At 44.7% G+C, this 12,065-nt stretch overlaps 2 protein-coding genes across 5 annotated transcripts; both read right to left on the minus strand.

Moving 5' to 3' along the window:
* Window positions 1–55: 55 nt before the first annotated feature.
* Window positions 56–5,011, minus strand: LOC123396078 (TPR repeat-containing thioredoxin TDX). Of its 2 annotated transcripts, none has more exons than XM_045091108.1 (9): window positions 4,802–5,011; window positions 3,056–3,172; window positions 2,859–2,946; window positions 2,621–2,701; window positions 2,475–2,539; window positions 2,248–2,388; window positions 1,189–1,302; window positions 951–981; window positions 56–484 (listed from the first exon to the last, which is right to left on the minus strand). In XM_045091108.1, the coding sequence occupies exons 2-9, from the start codon at window positions 3,155–3,157 to the stop codon at window positions 147–149; spliced, it is 960 nt and encodes a 319-aa protein (XP_044947043.1). In that variant the 5' UTR covers window positions 3,158–3,172; window positions 4,802–5,011; the 3' UTR covers window positions 56–146. The 2 variants fall into 2 exon arrangements, with proteins under 2 accessions (XP_044947043.1, XP_044947044.1); XM_045091109.1 differs by having other exon boundaries at window positions 3,056–3,169; window positions 4,802–5,010.
* Window positions 5,012–6,549: 1,538 nt separating this feature from the next.
* Window positions 6,550–11,503, minus strand: LOC123396079 (protein TIFY 6b-like). Of its 3 annotated transcripts, none has more exons than XM_045091111.1 (7): window positions 11,419–11,503; window positions 8,429–8,598; window positions 8,057–8,328; window positions 7,886–7,970; window positions 7,431–7,794; window positions 7,265–7,322; window positions 6,550–7,127 (listed from the first exon to the last, which is right to left on the minus strand). In XM_045091111.1, exons 1-7 carry the CDS (start codon window positions 11,486–11,488, stop codon window positions 6,920–6,922), a joined length of 1,227 nt encoding a protein of 408 aa, XP_044947046.1. In that variant the 5' UTR covers window positions 11,489–11,503; the 3' UTR covers window positions 6,550–6,919. The 3 variants fall into 3 exon arrangements, with proteins under 3 accessions (XP_044947046.1, XP_044947045.1, XP_044947047.1); XM_045091110.1 differs by lacking the exon at window positions 11,419–11,503 and adding an exon at window positions 9,196–9,652; XM_045091112.1 differs by lacking the exon at window positions 11,419–11,503 and adding an exon at window positions 8,684–8,726.
* Window positions 11,504–12,065: the final 562 nt, after the last annotated feature.

The raw sequence follows: 12,065 nt of genomic DNA on the forward strand, positions 1-12,065 counted from the left end.
CCAGGACCACTAGAGCACATAAATTAATATATGGTAAATACAGAGACAACCAGAATTTCCACACATGTAGGTCAATTTTTATTCATAAGCACTCATTTATTGAGAGTTGAGTCCATATGAGTACAGCATAGAAGTAATATGATAGCTCACGGTTTAAGAGAGCCATGCTTCGCAATTTTTCTCTCAAGGCCGGTCTTGTCAGCACCGACAACCTTATCAATCTCTTTGCCGTTTATCACACAGGAGAATGTTGGAACACTTGAGACATTCCAGCGGTGTGCAATATTGCCTTGTTGATCAATGTCCAGCTTAAGGAATACGACATTCCGGTGCTGTTCAGATAAGCTTTTGTAAACAGGGCCCATAAAGCGACATGGTCCACACCATGTTGCTGTAAAATACAGAATCACAAGCTTCGACAGTTTTGACGCGGCTGTAAATATTTCTTCCAGTTGATTAGATGAGTGGATAGTGATCACATCACCTGATAAAACATCACAGAATAATGTGCGAGTCAGACACATTAAATCCAGCATCAGTAAGAATATTAATCACTTCACTTTGCAGAGAAAATGTTATCAGAACACAGAACATTATGGTCTTCAAAAGAAAGCAAAAAATATGGGTAATGTTATTCAGCAAACGTTCGTTGGGGATGCATGGCAAAACGAACGTTTTCCACGGCAATTTCTGTGCTGGGAGCATGGCAATTCTTTCAAGCGAACACGACAATTTTGCAGCAAAATTCTCTGTTTGCCAGATGTTGCCACATATTTGTAAAGAAATTACATGTGCTTTCGAAGAATTCGCCATACAAAACATTCGCAAGCCATGCCCCACAGCGAATGTTCGCTGTCTATTGGGGTCCAAAATATTGTGTGTACTTACTTCGAACATTTGTATATAAGTCTGTATGGAGATAATATAACAAGTAATTATATGAAACTTACCAGGCTTTAGAACAGCAGAAGCAGCAGAAACCTGTGTAACACAATGTGTATGAAAACATTAGTATACAGAAGTTTCTTGCGGTATCAAGACAGTCACAACAAAACCAAACATGGTTTGAGTATTTGTAACGACCTTCCTATTAATTAAACGAGTTTCAGTCTTAATGATAACACTTGGAAACACAGAGGATTTCTAGAGAACTTCCTACTTTTATCAACCATTTGGAAAGATGATTACCTCCTCAGCATGCCTACGCTGTCTTTCCAAGTCAGCTTTTTTCATGTCCCTCTCTTTACGCAGGCGTTCATACTTTTTCTTGTGCTCCTCAATTTTGTGTACATTGGGTTCAACCTGTACATGGAATGCATGTTTGAGACATATCCTTACTTAAGCAGACAGGATCAGTGTCCTCACTACTCTCCTTATCCCCATGGTAGGCTATGTTAACAAGAGTGCAGTAATTCGGAGCTCAGGCTATGCATTGAAACGCAAGGTTTTTACACTTTCTTGAGAGAGAAAAAAGGCTCCACTGATGCCAGATTTTTTTTAAAAAAAATCCTCCCTCCGATCCGAGTTAATTGACACAACCACTATACAATGTAAGTAAGACATTGCATAGAGGCTACAGGAGGGAGTAAAATAATTCCACATGTATATATATATATATATATATATATATATATATATATATATACTTCACCCCCCTCTATTTTAACATCAATACACCGTAATTTTACGTTCCGTAAATTTTGTCTTATTTTATACACAAAGAGAGACCGTAAAAAAATATAATCAATGTATAAATATTTTATGTCACGTAAAATTACGACCATACAAAAATAGTGCAAAAAATACAATAAACTCAATTTGTTTTGGTCTTGTGACCTATATTTTTGTTTTTCTTTTGTCAAATTTTACGTAGTGATTCAATATAAATGTAAATATTTGTATTTCAAATGTAATTTATTTGTAAATTGATCGTAAGATTATCTCGGGTGAAGAATAAACTATTCTGCACCCTGGGTGATGAATAGAGTTTCTATATATATATATAGATAGATAGATAGATAGATAGATAGATAGATGTAATATACATGTGTAAAATTCCATTAAGAACTACTGTGAGCTACATAAAAATACAGATTTGTGGATTTATAAAAAAGACAGCGTATATAATGTTTGCTATCTTCAACAAATTTTAACACCTCAAAATTTATTTTCGAATTTCTCAAAAATGCAGGATCACTAAGCCCAGGGTCCAAAAGGCATTTTGGATGTTAGTGGTCGCTATATTACCTTCTTAAGCTCTGAGCTGATCTCTTCATCAAAATCCAATTTTGCTGCCAAGTGAAGGTCATGAGCAGCATCTTCCCACTTCCCAAGCATAGCTTTCGCCATCCCTCGTGATTTATATCCTTTAGCAGAATCTGGATTTATCTGAGCAAGTACACATTACACAGGAACTTGATTGTGAGCATACCTATGGACAGCAATGAGATTTATTATCCATGAGGCGTCCAAACCTGTAATGCTGCCTCCGCATCAAGAATTGCTGCATTTGGTTTCTTCATCTTCACAAAAACACCAGCTGCATAAAATGCAACAAAGATAAGAGCGCCGTATAAAATCAAGATCAAATTGAAGGATTACATAGAGTAACTCTTGATACCCCTGGTTGCATAGAGGATAGCTGATGTGGGGTTCAGCAAGATGGCCTCCGTCAGGTTCTCGACTGCTTCGTCCAGTTTACCTAATACATAAATCCACATTTATTCAAATATTCAAATAGGAGGAGCACTTTCAGTACCGAGTTTCACCAAACTACAAAAGCTCGCATCCATTCTCTTATATTGCAGGTATTCAAAGATTAACTGGCTCACATCCCTATGACAATAATTAAACCTTACCTTCTGAAAGCGCATCAACGCCCTTCTTTTTGTAGAGCTGTGCCTTATCACGCATTTCTTCAGAGACTTCAACCGATGGATCTCCCATCTGTAACAGCCAAGGGCAAATTAACAACATCAATTTTTCACACCACCAGCACAGAACATATGGTTGATGGCTCTATCAAAATCAAACCACTTTTCACCAAAATCCTGACCTTCTGCAGAGGATCATTGTCCGGCTCAACAACTTCCCCCTCCAATTCAATGTCTGACTCCATGATTTCATCCTCAAAGCTGTTCTCTCCCACCTTCGCCATGCCTTCTGACGCCTTCTGCATAAACCAGAATTCACTAAAGTTCAACTAATCTGTAAAGTTTTTGTTTGAATAACTTGCACAAAACCAACTACTAGGACTAACTGCATCCAACGTTAAGAATAATAAAGATAATCTTGCACATCAATGACGCCCAAATCATCAACAATAGGGTGTCAGCGGCACACAATGAAGATAACAAGAAAGATTACCAGAACCCTCACTCCAAGGCTGCAAACAGGACCAAGATGCATGTCAGGAACAACAGAACCAATAAAATTCATAGGAAAAAAGAAAAAAACAAGAGGGAGAGTGGAACGGAGGGACGAAAGGCTTCGTCAAAGTCCAAAACAAAATGATTTCTTCGATGCTTCCTCTCATTTTGGTGCCAACAGGATAAGCGAAGAATCCGATTGAACGAGATCACCTGATGAGGTGTCCATGAAGAAGAAGAGGGAGGGATACGCGTCAAAAAAGAAGAGGGAGGGATAGTGGAGGAGACTAGGTTTGGAGCGGCAATGAGCGATAAGAAACTGCACTGGGCCACCGCCGCATCGTCCAGACCATCTTCCACCTCTTACCAGTTGATTGCAGGAGTTTTCCCCTGAAATAAAGGTGATGTTTCTGAACCCTGGGTGACAGGGATCTATGGATTGGTGATGGTGATGAACTCAGGATTGAGAGGGAGATCCCATGGAGATGTAGATTAGATGTATCTTTGGTGCTCATTATTTTTTATCTGCCAGATCGACCGTGTATTTATGTAGGGAAGTCTTATTCAGAGAAACTGTATTCCATTTATTGTGGTACAAATAGCTAGTTTCACTTCCATATTATATTTTGTGAAATACTTCCATCATAAACCATGTTAAAATCGATTCTCGCAATAAATGTGTAGATGATGTGCAAAATCAGCCTGATTGCCCAAATACCATAGGCTGCGATATTTTCCAGGCATAAGAGGGATGTCATGGACAACATGGCAGATTGTTATGCTCTATGATCATCTGTCCGCATTATGATCTGATTTGCGAGCTCATGTTATGAATTGTATTACTAGTGACTCTATGCTGTCCCCAACGAATGCAACATTTTATAGAGAATCATCCTACAGTTCAATTTGAGCTGCGAGGATTTTTCCCATAGGTTTGCGTATTGGTACATGATTATGCTTTGAGCGTCGATGACAGAATTACTTAGCAACCACGGACTTTGTCGCTCAGTGTAAGTGATAGTTTATAGTTTCATTTATATGAACAGTGGTTGCTTCTCCAGCAAGAGGAGCTTGGAACTGAATTAGGCAACAGAACCATGACAGAATTTTAGGAAGGCCAGAATTACCAACTCACGCAACCATGGGAGAATCAATCAACCAAGCTGAAAGAGACGTGCCGAACCCACAACCAGGAGAACCTAGTACCCGGATTTTGCAATCTAGAAGCTACAGCCATAGGCAGAATGAACCACTTCATCGGCCCGAAACGAACGCTAGAGAATTTTACCAACAATATTCAGTAACGACGCACATGCTACGAATCAGCCCAACAATATTCAGTAACGACGCACATGCTACAAATCACACACCGTGGACGGGGAAACTCTAGGGTACGCAGCAGCGCAGATCAAAGAGGAGGCCAGGGCGCTCACCTTGTCTTGACGCGGACCCGGTGCCGCTGCACGGAGCAGGCCCTCGCTTGTCGAGAGGGCCGGTGTTGCTCGCTGGAGCCCTGACGGCCGCCGTGCCCTAGCTTGGTAGAACGACCGAGGGTGGAATCGCCCCAGCCGCACGCAGCGCCGCCGGCCGTTCGAACTCGCTTGCTTTAGTCGGAGCTGTCGGGTCTGTCTCGCGGTCACGGCCGTTCGGTGCAACCGTGTGTTTACTCGCCAGCACTAGTTGTGGGCCTGTTTTTTAGGTAAGTTGTGGGCCTTTTAGCAGCCGCAACTTTGCAAGTTGGTTTTAGTCGCCAGCGCTAGCTATGGGCCGTTTAGAGCCGAACCCATGCATCCGATGCCGGCCCAAATATATGAAGCCCGTGTCTTCTTTTTTTTGTCGAATATATGAAGGTGTGATTTCTTATTTTCTTTTCCAAAATTACCCTAAAATGTCATCTCAATTTTGTTTTTTTTTACTGATGAAACACGGCTGCTCCTTATCGCATAAAAAATGTCAAGCATCCTTGCGAAAATAATACAATCTACTATTACTTTTTACGTTACTGTTCATCCAGGTGCATATGCATCCGGGAGCCAAAACACCTCTCCCTTTTTGGAGGCTCTACTTTTTTGCCCATATCACCATGAATTCTATTGTTTCAAAAAAGTTTACACGTAGATAGAACACTAAGTAATCTTTATTGCCAAAATAGTTTAAAACTTTTTGAATCTTTCTAATTTTTTACTGTTTATGGTGGGTGCATCCGTGCTGGGGAGTAAATTAGCACTGAGACTGACAGTACCTACATGCTCACACTTACCCTCGACCAGTGAGAATCTCTAAAAGTGCTCGACAAGAAGAGGAACTGCACGTTAAAAGGGTCATTTTCTCAACCTGTGAGCTCAGCTGGTTAAATATCCTCATCTGGAGAAATATCTAATAAACCCAAAGCAAAGCAAGAATCACCAGTAGTACAACCAATTTGGGGGCATCTTTCTTGGAATTCCCAACATATATGTACGTATGGTACGGTCAAAGTAAGCCCATGAAGCTTTCAGTGTTCGTCTGTGAGGTTAGAGAAATAAAACAACGGAGAATAAAATAATAAAAAGAAAGGAAAGGAAAGGAAAGGGAGATACTGTACAGCATACAGTACATCCGTTCATTGCGGAGTACCATCTGGCATCCACAATTTCAAGCAAAACCACCCAAATTAAGGATCCCTGTAGTGGCTGGCCCAGGGTGGTTATCTGATGGTTATCTGAATTCAGTGCTCACCTAGAAAGATCTATAATTAGATATTCACACAGATCTTAGATAAAATAAATAAATAGGTAATTCACCACCCAGGCTCATCCGCGCTGATGAACAATAAATTCAAAAAGATAGCTAAAATTTTGAAGAAAAGTGTAACTTTCTGGCATGAATATCTTCAGTTCATAGGGAGCATGCAGATTCATGGTGTTTGGATATTCAAAGTTTCTTTCATAATTACATTTTGTTTTGCCACGACCTCCTCAAATGTCTGAACATCCCGAATTTTTACATGCCTAAAGAATTCAGATTTGTTTGATTTCTTTTACTATTTTATTCAAAGTTACTGTTCATATCCCTATGTACCGAAATCGCGCCACTTAATCGCAAGAGCTCAAGCATCCAACATTATGAAGCTCTTGTATCCCGCAAGCCTGTAGAAGTTGGTAAAAACAAAAGAACAAGAACAAAACAGCTCTGCGGCCGATGGTGGAAATTTGTAAGCCTATAATTTCATACTGCTAAATTAACATGTTTCTTTCTGCAATACAATGGGCGCAGGGGCAAAACAAAAAATAACAATCAAGAGTCTGCAAGCGACAGCTCTCTTGTTAGTTAGGTGGGGTGTTGCACCAGCTAGACCAGCATTACAGGTCGCGGACTAATTAACCAAAACAAAACACATCATAAACAAGAATAAGAGCATCATCAATAGGAGTAACATATATCATGCTGCCTGACTTTTCCCAATATCCCTTCTCCCTCCTCCTGCCTGGATGCAAAATCTTATTACGGTTTTGCATCAGCCATCATGGTTGAATTTGAACCTATGGACACCGGAAGATTATTATATCGGATCAGATGTGTAGTTTTGTACTCGGGGACTCCCCGCTAAAGCTGATGTTCCTGGGCCGGCCGCCTAGACGCAGCGACTCCTCATGGTTGCTTGAGAAGGCGATCTCTGTGCATGATGAGGACTTGCTGTTGTTGTCGTTGGCGCTTCCGACCGTGTCGCTGCTCTCCATCGGGCTCTTGGCTGATGGATACGGCGCCGTAGTTGTCACTCTGCACAGAGATAAGCACGAAGGCATGATGAATATCAGCCTATGACCACAAATACAGGATATGGTATGTAGCTAAGTTCACTAGTAAATGTTCTGTAATACTCGTATAGCAGGACTAAATTCTGAAGGTTGTAGTACCTTTCTTTCCTTTTCTCCAAGAATCGGGCAAGGGACGCCTTCCGGGCTTGAGGAACAGCTGAAACGGAAAATAACGACGTCAACACATCATCCAGCATATGCGTATCAATTCAAGATATACTAAACATCATCAAACAGCACAAGATGCACGCGTAAGCATCCATACCTCTTGGCATAATACTTGCAGCAGTGGTGGAGGCTAGTGTCACAGGATGAGTGGACGACGAAGGCTGACTCGTGGGAGGCACAACCAACTGGCCTGAAGATTTTGGCGCTGTCGAGTCAATGTTGGAGCTAGAGGCGCTCTTGGGGACGCATGCAGCTTGGGACACCATGGAGATCGGTTTGGAAATGCCTGACAAAGGAGGCGAAACACGTTGTGGCATCTGAGGTAGCATCTGCTTTGCAGGTGAAAGCTCAGGTGCTGCGAGTTTTGCCGGAGTGAAAAAGGTTGCATCTGGGCTGCGAGTAACAGTACTGGGTGCAGCTGGAAGAGATCCTCTGCTAGCTAAGAACATGAGTTCCTGAGCCTGTAACGACGAGGAAAAAATATTCAGCTTAGCCAGCGAACCTAAATGAAATGAAAACTGCATTACCAATAGGAAGAAAATAGTACTGTACCTTTTCTGCTGAGACGTTGTTGAATACATTGACAGAACCAGCGTAGAAGATGGTTAATTGCGCTGTCTTTGGCTTCGGCATGTCCCTTTACAAATAAGACAGGTTACAGTTCAGTTTGAAAGTTGGATTTTACAGATATTTTTGAAAATCAAACAGGGCCAAATTATCTACCTTGATTTGTACACACCAACGGTGGAAGCAGCGACCGCATTGTTCATCGCGAAAGGCGGCTGTTTGAACGGGCTCCCAGCAGCAACGCCATTGGGGAGGTTAGGCGAACTCTGAACCCTGAACATGGGATTGTTGGGGTTGAACGGCGAGGACATTGGGATCACCCTAGCACCATTAGGAGCATGCTGCTGCTGTGGAGGCTGCCCACCGTAAGCCGCACGCGCGGCGGCGGCGTACTGCACGCTGCCATGGTTCTCAGCGCCAAACGATCTCTGCACAACATACCATTACCAGCACACAAGAATTAGGAAAACTGTCCGGCAAAACACGAATCACGCATAAATCAAGGGCAGCAGCAGAAACTAGAGCTACCTGTGGAGTGAGGACACGCGAGGCCTGCTGCTTGGAGAAGGCGAGCTCGCCCTGCTGCTGCTGCTGCTCTTCCCTCGCCGCCGACCTGAAAGACATGACCGCCGGCGCGGCCCCGGCCCTGCCAGCGAAGGACCAGTCCATGGGCGGCACTCCTCCTCCCCCAAAGTAAGCTGCACACACAGACAGAAACGGAGACAATTCACAGTTAGGGTCGGACGACGGCGTACATATAGGAGGACGGACGGACGGACGCACACGCATGGAGCAAGCCAAGGAAGCACATGATCCGTTAAACATCCCCATCCCAGCGGCGAGACGGAGGGCTAATCGAAATCAGCAAAGCCACATGCGCCGGCGCCGGAATGATTTGGCGTGTCCCTCCGTCCCTGGAACAGAACCGTCGCTTCCCCGATGCGCTAGCCCTCGCCATCCGAGCCGCCGAAAGGAATTCGGCAGAGCATACCTAACGCGCTCTCTCTCTTTTTTTTTCGAAAAGAAAAGAAGAACATGGGGGGGGGGGGGGGGGGGGGGAGGGGAGAGAACCGAAAGAAAGGCGTAAAATAATTGAGCCCGCCACCGCCACCGCCACCGCCCGCGGATGAATCAGGCTGCCAGACACGGCGGCCCGCGGATGAGAGCCAGCAACAAGCAGAGCCGGCGGGCGAGGGCGAGGGCGAGGGCGAGGGCATGGCCGTGGCAGTCCCAAGATTCGTTGCGCCGAACACGCCCGAATCGGGAAAGGGGGGGGACGGAGGGAGGGGGCGTACCTGACTCCTTTCTGGCGGCGTCGTCCTCGGCGGCGGCGCGCTGGCGCTGCTGCTGCTGCTGCTCGTGGCCTATGGCGCCCAGGAAGTCCCTCTCCATCCAGCCGGCTCGGGAAAGGAGGCCGCGGACTTGCCTCCGATACAGGAGGAATAAACGGATTTCGTTTCGCTCCCCACCCCCTCTGAACCTTCCTTCCTCCTCTGACTCTCTCACTGATACTACTACTCCTCCTCTGTGAACGAACGATGATGATGATGACGACGACGAGCTCTCTCTCTCTCTATATCTCTCCCTCTCTCCCAGCCTTGACCGCTCTGCCTCTCTCGCGTATGTATACTGCTCCAGTACTCCTAGCCCAGGCCTGTGCGTGCGTGCGCGCGCCTGGGGCGCCACTAATCGATTATGTTTATTTTCGGGCCAGGAGGTTAGATCGGGTGGGAGAAGACGATGATTAAATTCAATTAAATTAAACAAACTAATTATTTTTATTAAATAAACAAAAGTGATTAAATCAGTCGAGCGGAAGAGAAGGAAAGAAAGGTGTGGCGAGCACGGCGGTGGGCCACCGCGGCGACCGGATCGGGGCGCCCTCCTCTCGCGCCGCTCCAGCCCACGTGGTCGGGCACGAGCGCGTCCCGCTCCACGAGGCGTCCCGCGCCGCGCACTGCCACTGACAGCCCGGTCAAACCCCAGCCCCTGCCCCGCGCGTCGGCGAGACGGGTGGCCGCGCACAGGGGCTGCAGTGGCGACAGGTGCAGCCCCTGGCTCGGCCACACGAGCCGAATTGGGTGAGGAGCGGGCCGTCGCTGGCGCCGTGGGCCCGCGGGATTCCCTGCGCGTGGGTCGCGGGGGAAGACCACGTGCTGCGCGTCCGGACCTCGAGTTTACGGTACTACTGCTAGTAGTAGACTTTTGGATTTTGCTGGTAGGATAATATTATAATAATCCCGTGATGTACTGCTGGTGCCTTTTTTTTGTGTGCCTTCTGATATGAGTATATATATAAAAAATGCGTCACGGGGGTGTGGGTGGGGTGGGGTGGGGTGGGGTGGGGCTGGCGTGCTGCGCCGGTTTTGTTTATGTCTTGTGGCCATGACCATGTGCCATGTGCGCACCATGTTTTTTTTATTATTATGTGGTCGTGCTGGACATGTAGTAGTAGTACTGGTACTTGCTTAGGCTGCGGGATTTGTTTAGCGAGGTTTTTAGGGGTTCGGTGAGTAGGTTATTATATTTGAGTTAGCGAGGTCGCCTTTTCGAAAAGGAGAAAGGCATGCGTGCCCTCTCGAGGTTGGTTTTACTAGTGGTGTGAGGGCATTCCGTGGAATTTCAAACGAACTTTGTAGCGTTTTGCTCGCTTTTACGAGCCCTCTACGGAACAGTTGGTTTAATCAATTTTACTTCATCCGTCCGGTGAAGAATGTATATTTGGTATAAAATTTATTTGTAAAAATATATATATATTTTTATACATTTTAAAGTAAAGGAAAATGTTTTTCCTTTCATCACATGGTAATCAAAATTAATAATATTTTATACATGATCTCCTAAATTTTTACATTCACTTAGCTTATTGGATTTGGGTAATTAAAGCAGGGAGATGATGACTTGCACCTTTTTAATGTGTTTTTTATTTCACTTTATAACTAAATTTTTATATATACATTTTTACCGAACGTAGGAAGTAGAGTTTTTTATGTCGGCTTAAAAAACACTGCCCGCATTTTTTTTGTATGGTCCATTTTGGAGTAGTGCCAATCAACATGAAACACGGAGCGTGACCTCTTGAATAGTAGCATTCTCTATTTGTTTTCTTGCGAGAAAATTATGGTTTCCTATTCAAACACGTCTCCTTGCCAGTTCCTGTGGCATAGTAATCAGTCTTTAGGTCCACTGGGATAACTTCTTTTCTACCCAGTTAATAATGTGGTAAAATATATACCGCTATCCTTGGAAAATAAAATGATGTGGATTGCGACATTGCGTGCTTTTCTTAAACATCATTCGGTGATGGAGTATGAGCACAAACTATTGGACAACACTGTGCAAGATTCCCATCCGCAGCCCACGATAAAAATACCTGCTTAAATAGGGAGATGAGGTACAGACCATGTGGAGCTACCTAGGAGCAGTTAGCATGCTGATCGATCGTGGTCGATTACTAACTTGGTGGTCATCAGTTGAGTAGGTTCATAGGACTTGTAAACTGGATATAGTTTACGTACCTGATGCAGGTCTGTCGCCATACGTGGCGACGCCCGATTGCAGCAGGACGTGCTGACAGTAGCATAACATTTAGCGTAGCTTTGTTAAAGAAGCTTGTCCGCCCTCCCATGCAGGATGCATGTGCTTTTCTTCTCTGTGTGCCTGGGTCCTAGAGTTGATGAATTGTCAAGCTTTTGTAGCCGCCTCCCGATCAACGTTTTGTAGCCAGTCTTCCTCTTCGATCTTGACTGCCACTCAACTGTCAAGTATAGCACTAATTAAACATGGATTTGTAATATTTGGTTTATTCGGTACTGTTATGACCAGAGGCCAAGTTAGCCAAACTGATCCAGTTATTTTAATAATATTAAGGGTTTAGTTCAGTTTATTATAGCCTAGAGGACTTATATATAGTCATGTAATCAGCACTTTTGTGAGGAAGCAAAGATCAATCTATTTTGATCGGCTCCAACTAGGGGCTGGTGCCCTAACCCTAGCCACCTCTACTACTCGCCGCCGCCTCCTCCCTGCGCCGAGACGGCGCCGTCACGCGGTCGCGGCGCCCTCGTCTCCCCCAACCTCACTCCTACCCTTATAACCTAAGGCAAAGGGGCGGTAGAACCTTAGTTTCTACCAGTACTCCCTCCATAAACTAATATAAAAGCTT

Source organism: Hordeum vulgare, chromosome 5H (assembly GCF_904849725.1).
Source record: "Hordeum vulgare subsp. vulgare chromosome 5H, MorexV3_pseudomolecules_assembly, whole genome shotgun sequence".
Lineage (NCBI taxonomy): Eukaryota > Viridiplantae > Streptophyta > Magnoliopsida > Poales > Poaceae > Hordeum > Hordeum vulgare.

Coding starts and splice junctions, on each gene's coding strand:
- LOC123396078 (XM_045091108.1), bottom strand. CDS start 3,157: ATGGCGAAGGTGGGAGAGAACAGCTTTGAGGATGAAATCATGGAGTCA. Junction 2,947..3,055: donor ACAATGATCCTCTGCAGAAG/GTCAGGATTTTG, acceptor TGGCTGTTACAG/ATGGGAGATCCATCGGTTGA. Junction 982..1,188: donor AGCGTAGGCATGCTGAGGAG/GTAATCATCTTT, acceptor TGTGTTACACAG/GTTTCTGCTGCTTCTGCTGT.
- LOC123396079 (XM_045091110.1), bottom strand. CDS start 9,292: ATGGAGAGGGACTTCCTGGGCGCCATAGGCCACGAGCAGCAGCAGCAG. Junction 8,599..9,195: donor CGCCGCCAGAAAGGAGTCAG/GTACGCCCCCTC, acceptor CTGTGTGTGCAG/CTTACTTTGGGGGAGGAGGA. Junction 7,795..7,885: donor ACAACGTCTCAGCAGAAAAG/GTACAGTACTAT, acceptor TCGTCGTTACAG/GCTCAGGAACTCATGTTCTT.